Genomic DNA, 24,033 nt, shown 5'->3' on the forward strand with positions numbered 1-24,033 from the left:
AAAATTTTCTTTCTCTCTCAGACACACTCTTCCTTTCTTTTATCCTTTAGACACTGTAAGTTCTCAATATTGTTACTGAAGGGATATTATGCAATTTAACTATTTTACCTCCTTTCAGCACCTGATTCTTGTTCAAAGTGATCATTTTCTACTCTCATTGTCATAATGGTCCCTTCTTTGCCTAACTATTCTTTCCCACTATTTGTTGCAAGCTTCTTACCATGGATTATTTCTCCTGGCACCCATTTTTATTATCTCTGGACACTATTACTATGATACCTTTTGATATAGTGTTTTTCTTTCTTTTTTTTGGTTAGTCTTGGTAATGTTTTATCAATCTTATTTACTGTTTTTTCCAAAAAAAAAAAACCCTCTTTCTTTCATTGATCTTTTGGATTGTTTTGGGATGTTCAGTTTATTAATTTCTGCTCTAAGTTTTATAATTTCCTTCTGCCTGCCTACTTATGGCTCATTTTGTTGATAATTTTCCAGTTTCTTAAGCTGTGCCACTAAGTTATTTTTAAGCCTTTTCTTCCTTTCTTCCTCATGAATGCTTGCAAAGATATAAATTAATACTCTTAATACTACTTTTGCTGTGCACAACAAATTTTGATATTCTGAGTCTTCATCTAATTTGTGTGAATCTTTTGATTTTCTCTTTGAGTTCCTCTCTGAATCATTGTTCAGCTTAATTCCAGGTGTTAATGCTATTTCTCTATCTTTGTATTCACTTCTATTTTTAGTGATTCATAGTCTCAGAAGATAGTAGATACAATTTCTATCCTCTGATATTGAGTGTGTTTTGTGGCCCAGCATAAAATCTATTAGAGAACCACCCATGTATATTGGAGAAGAATGTGTATTCAGCTTTTGGAAGACAAAAAAATTGCATTTATATATCAACTTAGCCACACTCTCCCATTTCTTCCTTGGAAGCCAGTATATCTTTATTGAGTTTTAGCTTCGTTGTTCCATCAAGAGAACAACTAAAATCCTTTTCTCTAAAATCTGTTACAAGACAAGGTTTCCCACTCTCATCACTTATTTTCAATATAGTATTGGAAGTATTTGTCATAGCAACTAGGCAAGAAAAGGATTTCAAGGGCACATAGATAGGAAAGGAAGAGCTGAAGCTCTCATTGTTTGTAGATGTGATATTATGTTTAAACTGGTTATTAATTATTGGTTAATTAGTTGTCAAATCATATGCTGTGTCTTATTATTAGGTTCAGTCATTTAATCTTACTTCATTATATTATTTTCAATTAATGTTTGTATTCTTATTAATGTATGATTTTAATAGAGTTTTTGATATCTAGTGTACATGGAGAATTAGAGGCCTGTTTTTGAAGCGATCCATTTTCGAAAATAAGTCACTTTTGTGTAGACCCCAGGTTTGTTCTTTTGACCACAGTTATCTCCCCAGCTCACAATTCCAATGAGATACCAGGTATCTTTAAGATCCTTTATAACTAAAGGTCCCCCAGAATCACCCTGAAAATAAAGAAAAAAAATTGCTAAATGTCAAGTTTATCATATATAATAATAAACTAACTTATTAGGCATACATATAGATTATCAATTTAAAAGTAACTATTACATATAAATTGCAAAAGTTAAAAAAAATTCAAAATCAAAATTTTAAATTTTAATTTTTCTACTTAAAATATATGTTGGATAATTATAATTTATATATATATATATAATTCAAGGGATGATTAGGTATACTTTGAAATCATTAGCATAATCAGGTGAGTTTATATATATATTGCTTTGCTTAGTTATTTTGTATTTTATCACGAATATGCTTAAGATATATTTTTAGCAAATTACAAATAATGTGATAAAATATTATCCAGTTGTAATAGATGTGTGTAGAGAGATAATCCTTCCCTAGGTAAGGATTACTAATTATACAACAAAAAAAAACAAACAAGAGCATAAAATATGAAAGTCTTTTAAATAAAATAAATGATGGTAGAAAGCAAGTTAGACTCATGATAATGATTGGAATTGTGTTAAAATGCTGATTAAGTCACTTCCTTATTTTTCCACAATACAGCATCCAAATCCTGTTAACTATAATCTAATTATAACAGAAACAGATTGTTAAACCTCCACCCCCTTTGAATCTGTTCTTAAGCCTGAGTGACTGTGGTCCTAGAATCAAGTTCATGGAAAGGGAAAAAATGTGTGTTTAAGAAATTTTAAGATTCCACAAAATCTGGTAACCAAATCCGGTGACCATAGCACCACAGAACCCATTTCCTGCTCAGTAACACATTTACTTCATCAAAAGCTCCTAACCAGGGACTGTGGGCAGCAAGTGGGAACTTGCTGTCTTCCTTAGTGGTAGCAAATAAATCTTTTTTATTTTTCACCAAAAGTTGTATTCTATGATTGACTTTGAAGCATAAAATGCTTGAGGTTTGATATCAATAGGACAACTATCTCACACTGCCCCCCCAAAATAAATGAAAAAAAAATAAAAATTAATAAAAATTGAAAAAAAATCAAATTGGACAAAAGCTTAGACTCAAGTCTATAAAATACATTGAAGAAAACATAAGCAAACATATTGGGTTCAGTGGTATCTTCATTTGACAAGGAAAACAAAAATTAGCAAATGGTATACAAAAATACAAATGACAGCACTGGACTGATAAAAGAACTATCACTAGAACAAAAACTTACCCATTAAATAGGAGAAAATATTTGAAAAAAGAGAAAAGAACCCCAAACTCATACTCTTGACAAAGGGCTAACATCCAAGCACATACAAACAAAAACCAAAAAAACATTCTCAGTTCAAAAGTGAGATCTGAACAGACATTTCTCCAAAGAAGCCATATAGATTGTCTACAGGCATATGGTAAAAAACAAACAAACAACCAAATAAAAAGCACACCAAATGATTAGAAGCACTGAATAAAGAGAAGTACAAATCATTTGAAACAACAGTGAGGTAACTCCTCACTCTGATGAGAATAATTTATATCAAAGATAATAGAAATAAGTGCTGGTGGGATGTGCAGAAAATAAAACAGGGCACACTCTTTTTTTTTTTTTTGGTTTTTGGGCCACACCCGGCAGTGCTCAGGGGTTACTCCTGGTTGTCTGCTCAGAAATAGCTCTTGGCAGGCACAGGGGACCATATGGGACACCAGGATTTGAACCAACCACCTTTGGTCCAGGATCGGCTGCTTGCAAGGCAAACGCCGCTGTGCTATCTCTCCGGGCCCAGGGCACACTCTTAATGGGAATGTAAAATGGTTCAAGAACTATGGAAAACAATATGGAGATTTATCAAAAAATTAAGTGAAGAACTACTAAAAGATCCAGCAATTCTATTCTTAAGTGTTAATAGTAAAAACACAAAACAACTAATTTTAATATTATATGTATGTATCCATTTTCAGTATGAGGTACAATAACCAAAATCTCAAAATAAACCAAGATCCCATCAAGAGATAATTAAGGAAGGTGTGGTGTATAATACCACTGAATAGATTCAGCTGAGGAAATATGAAAATTTTCACTTTTTACTACAAAAAGTTGCACTTTTACTACAGAATGGAAGAAAATCAAATTAAACAAAATAAGTCATTAAAATGCATGTTGAGGAGAAAGAAAAATACCAGATTATTGAATTTAAAATTAGTATAATTAAGAAACAAAACAAGGGAAATAGACTATGTCTAGTGTATAAGTGGACAATTTTACCCTGAGAAGAATATTGAGGTTACTTAAGTGAGGGAGTGGACTGGAAGTTTCCTAGGAAGGTTATGGAAGTTTATTTATTTTCCAGATTTGGGCATGGTGTGATAATATTTTTACCCTAAACCATAAACATTTATATTTTTACAAACTAATGTTTTCTAAAAATAAATAATAAAAATCCAATATTACTTTAAAAATTGTTGTTTTATGTCACACCCAGCTATGCTTGGGACTTTCTCTTAGCTCTGCATTCAAGGATCACTGTGGAGAGGGTTAGGGAACAATAAAAGATCCCCAGGATTGAACCAGATGCACTACCAAGAGTACTATCTCCAGCCCCTAAATCAATATGATTAACTTTTAGCTAATTAGAGCCTTACAGATTGTTTATAGTATTAATGAAGTCATATATCCTTCAAACAGAAATTTTCAGTTAAATTAAATTTTTAAAAAATTATCCCTCAGCCTAAATTAAAATTTTTATTAAAAAAAACCCATGTACTTAAAAAGAATATAAAAACACTTAGAAAGCAATTATAGGCTTCTCTAGTTTGTTCTCTAGAATTATTTATGTTTATAATGAACGGTTTTTTACAACATTTAGTTCAACATTGATATGAAGCACAATCACCTTGCTCTTTGTATAGTGACAGGTCAGAAATATTTCTGTTCCTTAGTTCTGTGAAATTTCTTAACATTCACCAATATCCTTCACCTGGCTTTCATATGCTGTCTGTTCCTAGTCTTCTGTCACTACCCTTCACATGTCTGTTATGGCATATACCTCATTTGGATTTTTGAATTCTAGCTTTCTCTTTTCAAATTCTTTTTTTTTTTTGGGGGGGGGAGTTACTCCTGGCTTTGCTCTCAAAAAATCGCTCCTCACTCAGGGGACAATATGGGACCCCAGGGATCAAACCCACATCTGTCTGGGTCAGCTGTGTGCCCTACCACTGTGCTACACGCTCTGACCCCTCTCTCCAAATTCTTAATAACTATAGTTAGATCCATTTCTAGCCCTACACCTGTATGCTACAAATTTCTGTCACATTTTTGACTAGTTGTATGCTGTATAACTTTTGTACACTAGGCAAAAGAAATACCAACAATTCAGCTCCAATTCATTTTACCAAATAGAATCACCTCCTTGGAGTTTTTAAGTATTGTACATTATGAAATGAAGTTCTCTAGGAAGAAGTATATTTGATACTATTGTCAGTAAATACACATGCAGGATAAATATTTGAGGGCAAATGACACTAAAAATGTACTGAATATTCACAACATAGCATAATCTAACATTTTTTCTTTAGTTTATTATCACCTCTAAATTTTCTTTTTTCTTTTTTTTCTTTTGGTTTTTGGGCCACACCTAAGGGCGGTCAGGGTTACTCCTAGTTCTGAACTCAGAAATGGCTCCTGGCAGGCTCGGGGATCACATGGGATGCCAGGGATCTAACCCAGGTCCATTCCTTGTCAGCCACATGCAAGGGAAACACTCCACTGCTGGTGTTATCGTTTCACACCTTCCCCTAAATTTTCTTAAAATGAGACCCAACAAATTAATTGGGTTTCCTCTGATAAGAATAGTAATTTTATTTCTTTATAATTTGGGATGTGCTCTTTTTCTCTTTTTCGATATTATTTTATAACAGAAAATTCCAATGACCCGTTTGAATGTTCCGTTTGAATAAGTTTTTTCTAAATATTTCCCTCATGAATATTCTGAGGGTAGAAAGATAGATAGTGTGGCAGGTAAGGTTCTTGCCTTGCATTTGACAGGCCCAAGTCTGAATCCTGGCACAATATACCATCTCCTCAGTATCTTCAGGCATGATCCCTAAGTATGGAGCCAAAAATAAGCTCAGAGCAACTTCCTAGCGATGGTCTCCAAAACAAACAAAATCAAACACAAACCAAATATGTTCTTTTCAGGCTAAAACTTTTGTTTCTCTATTATATAATTTCTAACAACATATAACAGTTTTTCATGATTCTTTTCCTTTATAGATGTGAGCCCTTCGGGCAAAGAAATTCAGCTTAAAAGCCTTTGGATTATGTTTATTAGGATATTTCAGTTTTATTGAAGAATAGCAAAGAAAATGATTTATTTAGTTTGCTTAATTTGCTAAATTAAAACTTTTAAAATGTTCTTGTTACAAAATTTACATTTGAATTAATATTCTGACAAGATAACTTCATTTTGTACTAAATAAAATATTGAATTTTGGGGATCAGATGAAGCATGCTTGAGCTAATAAAATAAAAAGAACTCTCTCTCCACTTACCCTGCAGGCATCATAAATTCCTTCTAGATAGCCAGCACAAAACATTCCAAATTTTATATCACTGCCATACACATGTGGTTGCTTGCATACATCATCACTTATGAGTTGTAGTCTGGCTTCTCGAAGTTCATTTTGGGAGTCCCCTTAAATAAAATAAAGTACTCTTAGTGTTCACAATCAGTATCCCTAGATAGAATGGAGTGGAATTTTTCTAATCTTTATCACACCAAAAATTTAAATACAAAATGAGTTTAATATAAACAATTCTAAAGAACTATATTAATCCTACTACACATAATAATTATTGTTCTTATATTTTTAGAAATACTTTTATACACGAGGGAAATATTTTGCCCCCTTTTCCCTAAAAAAATCTTTAAAAGCAGGCTGGAGCAATGGCGCAGCGTTAGGGCATTTGCCTTGCACATGGCTGACCCAGGACAGATCTCTGTTTGATCGCCGCGACCCATATGGTCCCCCAAGCCGGGAGCAATTTCTGAGTTCATAGCAAGGAGTAACCCTAGGCATCACAGGGTGTGATCCAAAAATAATATATATGTATATTTAAAAGCAATTTGCTTGTATATTTGAAAGCATTTTCTTTAAAAGAAATTTGTAATTCTGAGTTCCATAATATTCTCAGAAACTTACCGAGCTAGATGGTTTCTCTCTTATTCCAATGAAACAACTATCATACGGTGTGCATTAATTTTATTCTTTACTTTTAATGAATAACTTTCCATCAAGCCACATAAAAGGCAACAAATTTTACTTCTTATGATTCAGAAATTTGTAATTCCAGTTTATACACCTATAATGAGTTGTAGAAACTCTGTATGACCGAAAAACCATTGCCTAATGTAAAAAGGCAAATATCACAAGCATTCAGATATGCTTTATAATACCATATATTGTTTTAGAAAATGACTATAATAAATATAATTTTATGAAAATTCTCAATATTCCTATGTGTTTTCCCACTTCTTGAGTATAGGTAAAGATTTCTGTGTATTATGGATAGTATTCTCAAGATTGTGCTATGTTATATGGCCCAAGTGAGGAAATTTTATAGATACAGAGAAAATTCAAATGTTATATAGAGAAAATTCCTTATCTGTTTGACTTTAAATTCACCTAAAAGGTGATTGATTATTCAAAGATAATTTAGATGGTTCTGGTGTAACCAGATGAGAAGCTTAAAAATGGATTTAGGCTTTTTCTAAATTCAGAGCCATTTTCAGAAAGGTAGTAAAAAAGTAAAATGATGTGTTCGACAACTACAAGAAACTGAATTTTGATGGTTGAAGAGATGGTACAGTAGAGTGAAGTATATGCCTTATACATGCCCTACCCTGTTTTCACCCCCAGAATCCCATATGGTACCCAGCTACTAGGAGTGATCACTGAGGTCAGAGCCAGGACTAAGTCCTAAACACTGCCATGTGTGGCCCCCAACCCCTCTCAAACCCTTCTCCAAATTCTACCCATAACCTCTGAGCATGGACAACAACCTGGAGGCAGCCACAGATGAGATTGATGAGATTACAACTCTTGTCAACACTTGGTTTCGGTTTTCTGAGACTATTAACCTAAATAAACTATGTCTGAACTACTGACTCACAGAAGAGAGGTTATAAAAAGGTTGGGTATTTTTTTTCCTGCTTTTAAATTTGAGTAGAAAATGTTATTGTTAATGTAAGAACTTTCTTTTCTAATGTATGCATTTTTCCTAAATATCCCTACCAGCTCTAATTAAGATGAATCCTGCTTATTTATATACAAACTTTAATATTCTTTAATACTTCCTCTTTGGGGCTTGAGAGATAGTATAGGGAGTATACAGAGTTGAGTCTGGTTTGAGCCCCAACACCACATATAGTTCCCAGAACACACCACTAAATGTGTTAATTAAAATATTTTTCCTTTTTATTATTTAAACATATATTATTTAATTTATAACTCTTTATTTTATCATTCTATTACATATTTCTAGTTTTATTCCATTATGATATAAGAGCATGCTTTGTTTAATTTTAGTTCCTTTAAATTTGTTGAGGATGTTTTATAGATTTAAATAGGGCCTCAGAAAATATTCAATAACTTATAATAATAAACACAAGTTCTGTTATTTTTAACTATGGTATAATGCTTTATACATACTAGTTTGAAACAACCAATTTTTTTGCTACTCAAAAATATCTGACTGTGGTATAATTCTTAATTATCCCCACCAATAAAATGGCAATATGAGATGCTCTTTTCTTTACCATAAAGAAGAGAATGCAAACCATACCTAAAAAAAAATAAAAAAAGTTGAGAACACAGAAATTGAGGTGACAGGCTTAGAGCCCTCCTACCCACCTCTGAAGTTAATAAATTATAAACTATGATTTCTGAGTTTGTTAAAAAAATTTTAGGGAAAGCTCTGTATAAAGCTTTGTATTAATATTGACCCAATCTAGAGATCATCAAACCTTTTTGGTCACTTTTGGAGATAATTATTCTGTTCCCCATATGAAGAGTATTAGTTAAAAGTTTACTATATAATATATATATATACTTATAGCTATATATGTAAAATCTTATATATAACTCATTATATATAAATTACATAGAGTTCCAAAAGTTTTCATTTTCTTCTTAAGCTAGAGTTACATGCATGCACCTAAAATCAGACAGTAGAATCGGGAGTATGAATGACTAAGTTTACCAAAAATATTTTTTTATTTTTTTATTTAAACAACTTTATTACATACATGATTGTGTTTGGGTCTCAGTCTTGTAAAGAACACCACCCATCATCAGTGCAACATTCCCATCACCAATGTCCCAAATCTCCCTGCTCCTCACCCAACCCCCGCCTGTACTCTAGACAGGCTTTCTATTTTCCTCGTACATTCTCATTATTAGGATAATTCAAAATGTAGTTATTTCTCTAACTAAACTCATCACTCTTTGTGGTGAGCTTCCTGAGGTGAGCTGTAACTTCCAGCTCTTTTCTCTTTTGTGTCTGAAAGTTATTATTGCAAGAATGTCTTTCATTTTTCTTAAAACCCATAGATGAGTGAGACCATTCTGCATTTTTTTTCTCTCTCTCTGACTTATTTCATTCAGCATAATAGATTCCATGTACATCCATGTATAGAAGAATTTCAAGACTTCATCTCTCCTGACAGCTGCATAATATTCATTGTGTATATGTACCACAGTTTCTTTAGCCATTCATCTGTTGAAGGGTATCTTGGCTGTTTCCAGAGTCTTGCTATGGTAAATAGTGCTGCAATTAATATAGGTGTAAGAAAGGAATTTTTGTATTGTATTTTTGTGTTCCTAGGATATATTCCTAGAAGTGGTATAGCTGGGTCATATGGGAGCTCGATTTCCAGTTTTTGGAGGAATCTCCATATTGCTTTACATAAAGGTTGAACTAGATAGCATTCCCACCAGCAGTAAAAGAGTTCCTTTCTCTCCACATCCCTGCCAACACTGCTTGTTCTCATTCTTTGTGATGTGTGCCAATCTCTGGGGTGTGAGGTGGTACCTCATAGTTGTTTTGATTTGCATCTCCCTGATGATTAGTGATGTGGAGCATTTTTTCATGTGCCTTTTGGCCATTTATATTTCTTTGTCAAAGTGTCTGTCCATTTCTTCTCCCCATTTTTGGATGGGATTAGGTGTTTTTTTCTTGTAAATTTCTGTCAGTGCCTTGTATATTTTGGAGATTAACCCCTTGTTTGATGGGTATTGGGTGAATAGTTTCTCCCACTCAGTGGGGGGGGGTGCTCTTGTATCCTGTGTGCTATTTCTTTTGAGGTGCAGAAGCTTCTCAGTTTAATATATTTCCATCTGTTAATCACTGCTTTCACTTGCTTGGAGAGTGCAGTTTCCTCCTTGAAGATGCCTTTAGTCCTAATGCCCTGGAGTGTTTTACCTAAATGTTGTTCTATTTATCTTATAGTTTCGGGTCTGATATCCATTTGGATATCATTTGGTCTTTCATCCATTTGGATTTAACCTTCGTACATGATGTTAGCTGGGGGTCTAAGTTCAATTTTTTGCAAGTGGCTAGCCAGTTGTGCCAACACCACTTGTTGAAGAGACTTTCTTTGCTCCATTTAGGATTTCTTGCTCCTTTATCAAAAATTAGGTGATTATATGTCTGGGGAACAGTCTCTGAGTATTCAAGCCTATTCCACTGATCTGAGGGCCTGTCTTTATGTCAATATCATGCTGTTTTGATAACTATTGCTTTGTAGTACAGTTTAAAGTTGGGGAAAGTAATTCCTCCCATATTCTTTTTCCCAATGATTGCTTTAGCTATTCTAGGGTGTTTATTGTTCCAAATGAATTTCAAAAGTGCCTGATCCACTTCTTTGAAGAATGTCATAGGTTTCTTTAGAGGGATCACATTAAATCTGTACAATGCTTTGGGGAGTATTGGCATTTTAATGTTTACCAAAATATTTTGAAATATTTTAACTTCTTAACAATGATCTAATAAAATCTATGTTAAGGAAGTTAAATAATAATATTGAAGCAATGTAAGTTTATTATAAAAAACAATTAATCTTTTAATAAATATTTTTATATATATTAAGTTAGCCTTTAGAGCTCTGACACATTTTTATGCAGTGGACACCATAGCTAAACAAAAGAAAACTGTTGTAAAATGACTAAAGACTATGAAAATGAGTGATGCAGTAATGCCAATGCGAGAAGGATAAGAAGTATAGAGATCAAGGGGTCTCAGAGATGCAATTTAAAGTGAAATCCTTGGAATGAAGGCGGTCATAAAGATTGCACTATTTTTAAGGCACGTAAGTAACATTGCGTTTTGAAAAGAAAAATCAGGCTTCTTGAGGAATTTTTCATTTCTTTTATAGCTTCCTCAAAGTCTATTCTTTAGGACCTGTCTTTATTTCATTGTATGTTATTTTGAATAGACTACTAACAATACAGTAGCTTTTCTTGGTATAGACATAGAAATATCTGAATTAGGGGCCGGGAAGGTGGCGCTAGAGGTAAGGTGTCTGCCTTGCAAGCGCTAGCGTAGGATGGACCGCGGTTCGATCCCCCGGTGTCCCATATGGTCCCCCAAGCCAGGGGTGATTTCTGAGCGCATAGCCAGGAGTAACCCCTGAGTGTCAAACGGGTGTGGACCAAAAACCAAAAAAAAAAAAAAAAAAAAAAAAAAGAAATATCTGAATTAGCTATCAATTTAAGTATCAGGTGAAAGAAACGCAGGGATTAATGTAGATTCCAGCCAAGAGCCAGACCAGAGGTGAAAATCAATCCAAGCTGTTTCTAACCACCTTCGCCACTATTTCTGGCTAGAGTCCTTTAATATGAAGATGACCTAGATGATATCAGAACCAGAAAATGGGTTCAGATAGTCAATCTAATTGCAGCAAAGGAAATTCTAAATCTGGCTATGTCTGAAGACTTCTCCTCTGTTGACTTCAAATAGCAAAAATTGAATTTTTGGTGTTATTTGCATATTGTGCATTAGTTAATTTGAGCTGAGTTTTGACTGCTTCCAAAACAAGAGCTCTGAAGAATCCAGTTAAGCTCAGGGTTGGAGAGAGAGAGATAGTAGAATGATTTAAATATATGCACTTTATATGTTGGAACCCGACCACATGATCCCTGATTATCACCAGGTATAACCCTAGTCCAGGAGGAGCTCCCACATCTCCTGAGGGAATCTTCACCTCCCCATTCCCTAAAGAATTGATCAGGCTCAGTGAAAATGATTAGTATATTATTGTATTATTAATGAAAATTATATCACTTTACACTACAGAGGGCTTTGAATCCATTTTGAGATACCTACCACCAGAGTAAAGTGCTCCAAATCCTGTGATATAAACTGTTGAATTTGGTTGAAATGATGCAGAGACTTCTGGCAAACACACTCGACGGATGTCATCAGTAAAGGTGACTCTAGGTGAGAATTGCACAACAGCAATGTCGTATTCTTTTGCTGGGGAGTGATATCTCTCATGGACAATAATTCTTTTGACATTTCTTTTCATTAATGGAGGGTTGATTGTTGTTCCAAAGCTAACAGTCCATTGACGTGGATTTGCATTACTACAAAAGGTTAGAAAGAAATAGAATATCAAAAACTTCGCTATAGTGATTGTATGAGGACGGATAATGTCACCTTCAAATTACTTGACTATAATGATAATTTCTCTTTGACCACTTTGTCTCCTTTGATCATTTGAATTTAGTCTACTGTCACTATTTAGTTGTTTTTTTTTTTTTTTTTTACTGCTGTTCTTTCAGAGTCACATCTTTTGGTGCTTGGAGCTTACTCTTGACTGCTTATGAATCATTCTTGGCAGTGCTCTGTTGCTGAGTTAGTGGGGAACCAAACCTTATAATATGTTATAGCAGCTGCAGCATCAGGGTGCATATGGAGATGGACAAGGTCATTCAGTAATGGTGCAAGATCTTTGAGTAAAATCTCTGCTTTATAGAAAGAAATGATCAGACCTAGACTGTTTATGGCCTAGAGTCATGTCTGCTTGCTTTTCTCTAATATGTTATTCAGAACATAGTTCTCATCCAAAATCTATTTATTAAGGCTTAGATATATCATCTAATGAGTAGGTTAACTTACATAAATAATGAAGTACAAGTAGTAGATACTATCCATATACGTAGTTGTTTTTTAACCTAACTATTTCACAAGTACTGATAGTGATAGAAAGTACATAAATTACAAAATAAACTCCAATTTAACAGCTGTTAATTGTGCTACAATTAGTACTTTGATTTTAAGTAATTTGTATCCTTATTATTATTTTGCTTTGATTTGCAAAAATTCTCTACTGAGAAAAATAAATATTTGTTTGAAAACAAATATTTTTATATATTGACTTTTAATAAATCAGACATTTTTAAATTTTAAATTAGTAAAATGGTCTCTTTAAACTTAATTATACTGAGATGAACTTAATATAATCAGATATTTTGAATTTATAAATGAAAAAATGATGAGTCATATTTATTTAAATGGGGATGATTATTAAAATCTTTTAATCTTGATACTAATAAATATGGCTGACTGTATTTATTACATTTTTAAATTTTATCACTCCTTTTTGCAATTCTTGCACTTATTCTGGTAATTTTGCTTTCTGCTTGTGATCTTTATATGCCAATATTATATATAGACACGGCATAGATTTTTATGTGTCTATATTATATTTGATTATAGAAAATCTCTATTTCACTTTAAAATTCACTTGATCTTTGCTTTTTTTTTTAATTTATTTTTGAACACATCTAGTGGTGTTCAGGGATTACTTCAGACTGTATTTGTGAATCACTGTTGGATGTGCTAGGTAAGTCATATGCGGCATTAGTGATGGAATGCTGGTTGGTCATATACAAAGCAAGTGTCTTGCCACTGAATTATCTCTCCAGCCCCTAACTTGATTTTGTATGATTAACATGAGGCTAACTCACATGTTTGCAAAAGGAGACATTAGTATTAAGTAAAAAAATTATAGAGGGACTGGAGATATGGTACAGTGGGTAGGGTGTTTCAGCAGTTATTAACTACTACATTTTCTATAGAGTAACTAGTCAACCTGGTTAGATCACCAGTGCCAGATATGATTCCTTAGCACTGGCAGAAGTAAATCCCTGAGTACATATTCAGAATATTTCTGAACTCTGAACCTCTCTGCATTTGGCTTTAAACCCATCAAAGCTCATCCCATCAAAAACAAAGACAGAAAAATATTAATTTTGTGTTCTTAGTACATATATATTAGAATGCCTTTTATTTCCTTATATTTTTTTATTTAAAATTCTGAAACTATATCAAAAACTGAAAAGAAAATAATGACTACTAGCTATTTATTTATTGTTCTGGGTGGTTAGGTGGTTATATTTGATAGTCCTCAGAGTTTAATACTGTCTCTTTGCTCAAGGATCATTCTTAGTGTGCCACAAGGGATCTTATGGGATTCTAGGGGATCAAACACTGGTTGCCATGTGCAAGGCCATCAGCTATATCATCAGCTATATAGCTTATCAGCTATATGATCACTCCAACCTTCTCCCCCACTAAGTTTTAAGAAAAGTATGCAAGTGAGTCCTTCTTTTTGAGAAGAATGTGAAAAAAATTATCTTAGTAATATTTGGACATTGTTATACAAAACATAATCAATTAAGCATATTGTGATCAAACTTAAGGTCAATGACTTACTACTTAAAGCAGTGTGCAGCTGTGACTAGCCATGTGTTACTAATCAAGGTGGCCCCACACTGATGAATGTTGTTACTTTGAAGTGAAGCTTGCCAAGGCCAAGCGGCTTTGGCAGCAAGATCTCCAGACATTATTCGATTGACAATTAATGGGACATTTCTTTTGCCGCAACCTAAAAAAGATGAGTTCATTAAGTTAACAAGAAATAAGTTCATAATTTGTGATATAAAGAATTGAAATAGTACTACATTGTAATTCATTTCCATCATAATATCAAATGAACCATATTAGTAAGTAAATAAATTCATTTTCTGTATCTTCTGATATGTCAATATACTCACTTCCAGTTTTTTTTTAAACTTGGATATATATTGTCTACTAATGCTAAATTAAACTGCAAGAGATTGGGATAACATAAAATTTCAAGTCAATTCTGAAAAAACTGTAGTGACAAGTATCTAGCTATACTGGGGATTCCTATTAAGAATGTCATATCTCAATATTTTTTGTAAACAATTAGTGTTACTTTGACATGAAATCCAATGCAAAGAACAAAGGTTCCTGACCAGACAAAAATAAATTGCCCATTTGTTGCTACTCATTCCCATATATGTTTCTGAATAACAAGTTATAAAGTGCATATGGATGAATATTTTATGACCAGTTTCTATTTTTTATGTCTTCATAAAAGTACCATTCTGAGTATTGTTGGGAATAAATATGTAAAATATGTAATCTATGAATCAAGTCAGAGATTACTGCTAATGTTAAAAATTGAAATTAAGCCTATTTTAGTGTTTGTTTCTAATAAAACAGAGATTAATTTTTATTCAACAATTAGATATAAAAATTCTATCTTATTAGATTATTATACTCCAACTATCTCTAGTTTAGAAATCTCTATAACTCTGCATCTATTGTCACTCAATTAAACTACACTTTATTTTTCCTTCCTTCCTTCCTTCCTTCCTTCCTTCCTTCCTTCCTTCCTTCCTTCCTTCCTTCCTTCCTTCCTTCCTTCCTTCTTCCTTCCTTCCTTCCTTCCTTCCTTCCTTCCTTCTTCCTTCCTTCCTTCCATCCTTCCTTCCTTCCTTCCTTCCACCCTCCCTCCTTCCCTCCCTCCCTCCCTCCCTCCCTCCCTCCCTCCCTCCCTTCCTTCCACCTTCCCTCCCTCCCTCTCTCCCTCCTTCCCTTCCTTCCACTTTCCCTCCCTCCCTTCCTTCTTTCCTTTCCTTCTTTTTTCCTCTTTTCTTTTCTTTCATTCCTTTCTTTTGGGGGGGACATACCCGATGACACTCAGGGGTTACTCCTGGCTATATTCTCAGAAATCGCTCCTGGCTTGGGGGACCATATGAGACACTGGGGGATCGAACTGTCTTAGGCTAGCATGGGCAAGACAGATGCCTCACTGCTTGCACCCCCTCTCCGGCCCCTCTTTTATTTTTTTCTTAATTTTTCTTCCTTCTTTCATTCTTCCCTCCTTCTCTCACTCCATTCGTTCTTGCTGGTTTTTTTTTTTAATAAATTAAAAGCTTATTTTCTTAAACTTTAAAGTCCATGTGTGATTGTTTAACTGAATGGAGAAGGGATTGCAAAAAAATTTATATATATATATATATATATATATATATATATATATATATATATATATATATATATCTTAGGGTTTGAGGCCACATCTAGCAGTGCTTTCCACTTATGAATCACTTCTGGTGGAGGAGGGCAACTATGTAGGGTGCCAGGAATTGAACCTGGAGTAGTTACATACAAAGCAAACATTCTAGCCACTACCCATATAAAATTTTATTTTTAAATAAATTTGTGATTAGTTTTAGCAATAGTTCAAAAGCATATATGTTTTACATATTTTTTATTTTTTATTTAATTTAATTTTTTTACATATTTTTAGTCACATAAAATGTTCCTGGGCTAAAAGGGAAAAGTTTGAATGGAAAGTTTGATAATCCCTGACTTAGAGGACCATAACAACTTCCAGTTCAATTCTTTCTCCATACAGCAAATAAGTGCTTTTTCTGAAATATGTAAATCCTGAGTGGGAGAAATAGTATAGCAGATAGACTTCTTGCCTTGCGCATGGCTGACTTAAGTTTCATCTATTACATCTTATCTCTGAACACTGATTATTAAGAAGTTGGTCTCTGCCCATAGATCCCTAGGCACAGCTGAGTTAACTCAAAAAATATTTTTCACTGCCTTTCAAATAGACAAAATATTTTAGTATGTTTTTTAATTGTACCTTTTTCCATGTTTCCAATCCTCACCATATGTTTTAGCAATACTAATAGCTTTCAAATTTCAAAAAAAGATCTATTGCTTTTATAAAGACAGTTTTTTTTAACTTCTGACCAGAATAGTCATTCCACTTAATACTTGGTTTGTGGTATCTGATGTCTGAGCTCACTTTCTGACTGCACAGGATTAGGGTAGCTGAATCCTGATGGACTTCCATAGTATTCTCACTTTTTTCCATCACCACATTTATCAAACTTTTATTTTTTACCTTTTATTGGATCCATAGTCATCAGTGATTAGAAACTATGAGGTCATATTCAGTGATTGATCTGGCTGTAATTGGAAGCTACTTACTGGCTATATCTGGGGATGCTTGGGTGGCCATGATATATAGGAATTGAACCCCGGGTCAACTGAATAGATAAGTGCAATGAACAGATACATACTAGGCATACATTTTAACAAATAAGCGATTCTTATCCCTATATACCCATTTAAAATTTTGCATTCTTTGAATTATGTTTTTTCCCATTTTGAAACTCTTTATTTCAGAGGAAGGAGCATATCTCAATTAATAGCACATTGCTAAGCTCTTAACATGCTCCTGGAACTTTGTGCATGTTAAAAATATTTAACTCTTAGAGGTGCACAAAGATCCATGTGCTACTATTTGAACCCAGATATTCACATACTTTGGCAAATGCTCTCTCACTGAGCCACATCCCTGGCCCAACATTTTATAGGTCACTCACAGATGATAAGTATTATCTTCTGCTCATTTATCACATTCTTATTATTTTATTTCTCAGCAGAAAGCACATTTAAATAAAAGAATTTAAGAAAGCAAATAGATTTATTCCAAATCAGAAATATATAATTTCTTCAATATGAAATGTTATGTTTTTCAAATATGTGAATTATTTTTCTCAAACTTTAAAAGATAATTCTCAGAATTGGGAATGAATTATGTTTTATCTATTACCCAAATGTTATTTTTCTCTCCAAAATGTAAAACATAGATGAAATTGTTGAGCTACTATTTAAGATGTCCTTTTTGATGTGGAAATTGATTATTTTTAAGCTAACTAGACTTACATGCATGGATAGTTAGCTTTCCTGTTGATGAGCTCATTGCTGAAAAACAAAATAGAATGGAGAGTGATAATTTGATAAACTTCCAGCTGATATAATTGATCAGAACCTGGTCTGATCAGTATTCAGAGAATGCTGATCATATTAATTCTATATAGTTAAGCACATAAATAAGTCAGGAGACAAGTTAATGTACTAGGATATTTACACAATAAATAGAGACAGTTATTAGCTACCATTAATGAAGTAAATACAACCTCAATTAGTATTAAGGCACACAAACAAAAAAAGATGACTGAAACCCACAAATACCATTTATGCCTATTACTTAGTTTATATTCTCTCTTCCCTTTTGGTACCCCATTTTGCTCATATAGTCTGTTTTGTTTTTAATTTGTAATGTTAATTTGTGTATGTCTTCCACTTGTGAGTAAAATTATACAACTTTTGTCTTTCACCATCTTCTTATTTTACTTAACAAAACACCCCTTGGTCCATCATGTTGTAGGATACAATGTATTCACAAAAAATTTGTATTAATACAACACAGTAGTAGTCCAACTGGCAAAGGTAAGTCTCTTTGAATTTAATGTCAGAAGATAAGGATGCCATGACAGAAACAAGTAGCAGATTTCCAGAATTTAAAGCCAGCATCTGTCATAAAAGGTCTACTTTATTGATTCTGTTTGTTTAAAGTTTCATATAAGCTTTTATTGAATGAGTGAGGAATGAAAATAATTTAAAAATATCACATACACAATTATAAAATTATTTTAAATAGTTTCTAAATGATAAAAAATTCCTGAAATATTATAATTATTACCCACAATTTCATGAATATTGGTAAAATCCAGATTAAAAAGCTTATAATTAATGTGATAATCTAACAATGTTAGTAATATGATAAAAATAGTTACATTTAAAGTTAAATTGGAGTAAGGTAGATCCTCTGGTCTGTGAAGGCAGGTAGGAGGAGTCTGCCCCTGCTGTGACATTACCAACTGGGAGAGACTAAGGGGACCTGTCAATTTTGCATGTTTCTCTACTCTTCTGTCTCCTGAAACTTCCTGAGAGGGCCAAGAAGGGCACAGCAAAAACTCTCCTAGAGCTCCAAAAGAGCACAGCTGCTGCTCCGATTCGCTTCATGGTAGCACACTCTTTCTAACTAATGAACCTCACCATAACACACAGGAAAAAAAAATCACACTATAAGCATGACAATGGGGAAATCTCGCAGGCAAACACCATGCACAGAAAATGAGGATGATAGTTCTGATGAGCCAAAAAATACCAACCATCTGATTAATCTCTCAGATAAGGAGTTTAGAATAGAAATATGGAGGATCCTCATGGAAATCAAAGAAGACATAGCTTTAGATGAACAGAACACAAAGATAGAAATCAAAAAACTTCAAACTGAAATAACAGATCTGAAAAACATGGTAGCTCAACTAAAAAATTCAATGGAAAATCTCTCCAACAGGGTAACAGCAGCTGAGGGCAGAATCAATGAACTGGAAGATGAAATGCAGAACAACTCCATATAGCAGAAGTATTGGAAGAGAACCTTAAGGCAGGGGTCTCAAACTCAATTTACCTGGGGACTGCAGGAGACAAAGTCAGGGTGAGGCAGGGCTGCATAAGGGATTTCGCTTACTGAATATTCACAATAAAAAAAAAATAGCATTAGTAAGAAAAAAATCGCAAAAGATCGAATTAAACATTTGCATACCTCGAATGGAACTGCTTGGGGTATATGAATGTTTAATGCAAAATTTTTCTTACTAATGCGATTTTTATTGCGATTATTCAGTAAGCGAATAATCGTGAATACTGCAATATGTGAAGGCTGGCCATGGGCCACAAAATATTGTATGAAGGACCGCAAACTGCTGCGGGCCGCGAATTTGAGACCCCTGCCTTAAGGCAAATGATCATACAATGGAAAAGATACTCTAAGAATGTGAACAGATGAAAATAGAAGTCTTTGATAAGCTCAACAGAAACAACATAAGAATCATTGGCGTCCCAGAGTCCCAGGAAGGGAATCCACAGGAAGAATCAACAGTCAAAATATCATCACAGAGAAATTCCCAGAGTTAAAGACTGCATGCACTCAAATCCTGCATGCCCAATGAGTACCAGCTAAAAGAGACCCAAAGAAAAACACCTCAAGACACATACTAGTCACAATGATGAATCCTACAGACAGAGATAAAATACTGAAAGCAGCAAGATCAAAAAGGGAAATTACACTCAAAGAAGCATCCATAAGATTTATAGCAGACATGTCACAAGAAACTCTCAACATCAGAAGACAGTGGTGGGATATTGTGACAAGACTGAATGAAATGGATGCTTCACTGAGAATACTGCACCCAGCCCGACTCATGTTAATGTTAGAAGGAAGGATACATAGCATCAAGATAAGCAACAGCTCAGAAACTTTACAGATGCAAATCTAGCCTTAACAGAAAAAACTGAAAGGCCTACTTTAAGACAAGACAGACCAACAGACACACCAAACTTATACACAAAGGTGACATTAAATCCCATGACAATCATCTCCCTCAATGTCAATAAACTAAACGCACCAATTAAGAGATAATAGTGGCTAAATGGATCAAAAAGATGAATCCAACCTTCTGCTGCTTACAAAAACACACCTGAATAGTAAGAACATAGACTCAAAATGAAAGGCTGGAGGAAAGTCATTCAAGCAAAAAGCACCCTTAAAAAAGCTGGGGTGGCCATATTAATATCAGACAACACAAACCTTAGATTCAGAAAAGTTGTAAGGGACAAAGATGGACTAATTAAAAGATATGTACTGCAGGAAGAAATCACACTACTAAGCATATATGCACCCAATGAGAGACCAGCAAAATGCCCAATACAATTATTGACAACTTTGAAAGAGAATATCAATAATAACACAATAATTGTGGAAGATCTCAACATGGCCCTGTCAACACTTGATAGGTCAACCAAACTGAATTACAACAAAAATATACTAGTTCTGAAAAGAAAAATGAAAGTAGCCTATTAGATATTATAGGACACTCATCCCCAGAAACCTAAATACACATTCTTCTCCAATGTACATGGATCATTCTCTAGGATAGACCACATGAAGCACATAAAATATACTTCCATAAAATCAAGAGGATAGAAATTTTGCAGGCTACCTTGGCTGACCATAAGGCTCTGAAATTAGATGTGAACTACAAAGGGACACTGAAGAAGAACTTTAACAACTGGAAATAAAACAGCCTACTATTGAATTGGAATGGCTGTGCTCTTCTAGAGCTCTAGGAGAGTTTTTGCTGGGTCCTTTTTGGCCCTCTAAGGAAAGATTCAGGAGTCAGAAAAGTAGAGAAACATGCAAAGGTGACAGGTCCTTCAGACTCTCCCAGTTGGTTATCTCACAGCAGGGGCAGAATCCTCCTGTCTGCCTTCATAGACAAAGGATGTGCCTTTCTGCAGAGGCACCTGTGGTAGCAGGTTTTCACTCAGTCTTTCTTGGCCTCTTGGGCTGGGTGACTCTTGAAGCAGGGTGTTGCTGGGCCTTTCCTGGCTCTCTCAGGAGGGTTCAGGTGACAGAAGAGTAGAGAAACACACAAAGGTGACAGATCCTCTCAGACTCTCCCAGTTGGTAATCTCACAGCAGAGGCAGAATCCTACCTGGCTTCATAGACAAAGTATCTGCCTATTTGAAGGGACACCTCTGGTATTAAAAGTCTGCAAAATTAGTGTTCCTGAAAAACAATGGTTTAGCTGTATAGCCTATACGTTTTTTTAAGTATTGTTTTGAGGACTTCACTGAGTTGTCTACGCACTGGGCTTTTGAGCACTAAGACATTGTCTGCTCTTTAGTTGCTTGGAAGTCTTCAGTGTTTCAGCTCTTTCTATACTATTTGATCATCATATTAATTCTTTTGATTTTTTTTTGTTTTTTGAGCCACACCCATTTGATGCTCAGGGGTTACTCCTAGCTAAGCACTCAGAAATTGCCCCTGGCTTGGGGGGACCATATGGGATGCCAGGGGATCGAACCGCAGTCCTTCCTTGGCTAGCGCTTGCAAGGCAGACACCTTACCTCTAGCGCCACCTCTTGGGCCCCAATACTTTTGAATTTTAAAGAATATGTATATCTTAATAACTTATCTAGTCAGTCTAAATATCTCATATTATATATTTAATTTACTTGTATATTATCATATTATGATTTCAAGGAGAAAAATGTTATTGATTCAATTTTACAACTAAGATTATAAAGCCAAGACAAAGACAAATTACTTGGAAAGTATAGCAATAATTCTGTGGCAGTTAGAATTATATAATTCTAAGGTCAACTTCGCTAATAGCACAGACTGCCCTTCATATAGTACGGTCATTGAAATATGTTGCAGTTCCGCCAGGAGTTTGGTTCCTTGCACTGGCATGTGGTGAGCACTGGGCTGGACAGCTAGCCAAAGAACCCCCCGACTGCCAGTCAGTCCGGGGGCCCAGACTCCCCCACGCCAGAGGGTCTTCATGACCTGATCTGGTAACCTGGGCCTTGGGGGATGGGATAGGGTGGAGCAAAACTCCACCCCGATCCATTCATTCGCAAGCAACAGAGGCAGAGCTGGGCCTGGAGAAGCTGCACGCCAGGAGTTTGGTCCCTTGCACTGACATGTGGTGAGCACTGGGCTGGACAGCTAGCCAAAGAACCCCCGGACAGCTAGCCAAAGCAGATTTATCTCAATCTTTTTCAAAAGCTCACGGGTGCGTGACATATACCCTTTTTAATATAGTCCAAAAATATTCTTATTGTTGACTATTTGTAGGTAAGGAAATGGAATATATTATGTATGGAGGATAGCACTCAAATAGATCTCTGAAGTCAGTGTCTAAGTAAACATTACTTTCTATACAGTTGTCCTATCTGACTACAGAGCCTTAGCCTTAAACATTTTATCTATACAATGTATAGAGCCCTTCTTCTGTATTGCCTTTCCACACCCAGAGACCTCTCTATCCCCCCCTTATATCCCAACCTGGATTTGTTGTCTCCCCCTTATTTAACCCTGTTTACCCTCAGTTTTTAACTCGTTAGGCACCAAGACCGACCTCCTTCTCAACAGACCACCATCCAGCTCCTCAAAGAAAGACACCCTCTTGATCCCTCATCTTGTGTCTCAGCAAGAAACCACAACCAATAAGCCTCCTGACTCAAGCTTGTGACCCCTCTCACCCTCTTCAAATTGTGAACCGTTGCATGATACCAGATTCAGCTGCAGCAAAACCCCTAGCTCAAAGACACTATAGGACTCTGAAATGCCACAAATCATATAGTAAACTCTAGACCAAAGTCTGTGATACGAAAAAGTATCTTGGCTTTTGCTCCCCACAAGAATATGTCAGAAGACCTAATTGGGAGGCCTATATTGCCTACATTAGCTTAATACCTTTTTAAAAATGTATCTTAAGATATGTATTCATAAACATACAGATAGCCTCCCCAATCACTTTCTTCTTTCAAATACCTTTTCTCCCTTTTTTCTCAATTTCCTTTTTTTATATATCTCAATTTTATCTATATAATCTATTTTTATATATACATATTATCTCTACCCTCACCAATTTTGGTGCTGCTTGGTCAAAAACCAAGAAAACGTCTTGCTTGGGATAAAAGCTCAGACCACACCACAGATACTGTACGTGTGGTCTGTCAACCTTACCTGGAATAGCACCAGAAATACAAAAGAACACCACACAGTTTTGTATAGGCACAGTAAATAAGGGGAAATCATGGACTCAGACACAAGATCATATCTTCTAGGATAAGAACTCACACTTTTTATACAAGGGTGCCTCCAATCCTGGACGTATGTCATGTGGATACAACTCAGTCTCCACGAGATTGGACAGTGTTAGTTCATTCTCAAACCCCAGATTCCAGACATAGAACTGAAACAAACCCATGCAACAACACCAGGAACTAAGCTGCATTGGGAGATATACTTGTGCCAGTGTTAATATGACAATGAGGACAGCGAGGAAATGAAAACTTGACCTAAGGCCAGGAGGTCTTAACACATCACCTAACATTAAGTGGAAATCAGAAGAAGTATCGTCCTTTGAACTATAAAAAATAAGAGCACTAACTTCAGAAAACTGACTTTGAGAACTGTGACTGAACAGAACCTACCTGGAGACCATTAAGGAAAACCCTACCGTAGGCTATAGCCCAGTCTTTTACAAAAATCAAGACTTCTTAGTACAGAGGCCCAATTCTGACAACAGAGACTGAGCAGAACTATTGGAACCATAATTTCCTAGACTTCAGCTTAGGGAACGAGCAAAAACATGGAGCACATGATACAGAAAACTGGACACACCAACAATAGTGGAACAGTACCTCTAGAACCTTAAAGACTCTATCCTAGGCCCTGTCCTTGGACCTGC

General features: G+C 34.9%; 1 protein-coding gene across 1 annotated transcript in view; it reads right to left on the bottom strand.

Annotated features, from left to right (window-relative positions):
* Positions 1 to 1,332: 1,332 nt before the first annotated feature.
* The window catches only part of TMPRSS11A (transmembrane serine protease 11A), a 54,345-nt gene continuing 31,644 nt past the window's right edge, over positions 1,333 to 24,033 (bottom strand). Inside the window, exons 6-10 of the mRNA XM_049789850.1 lie at positions 17,584 to 17,622; positions 14,236 to 14,407; positions 11,842 to 12,101; positions 6,009 to 6,151; positions 1,333 to 1,494 (exon numbers count right to left, since the gene is read on the bottom strand). Of these exons, the coding sequence (XP_049645807.1) occupies positions 1,333 to 1,494; positions 6,009 to 6,151; positions 11,842 to 12,101; positions 14,236 to 14,407; positions 17,584 to 17,622 (776 nt within the window). The remainder of the gene's footprint in view (positions 1,495 to 6,008; positions 6,152 to 11,841; positions 12,102 to 14,235; positions 14,408 to 17,583; positions 17,623 to 24,033) is intronic.

This window comes from Suncus etruscus, chromosome 16, assembly GCF_024139225.1.
Source record: "Suncus etruscus isolate mSunEtr1 chromosome 16, mSunEtr1.pri.cur, whole genome shotgun sequence".
Taxonomy (NCBI): Eukaryota; Metazoa; Chordata; class Mammalia; order Eulipotyphla; family Soricidae; genus Suncus; species Suncus etruscus.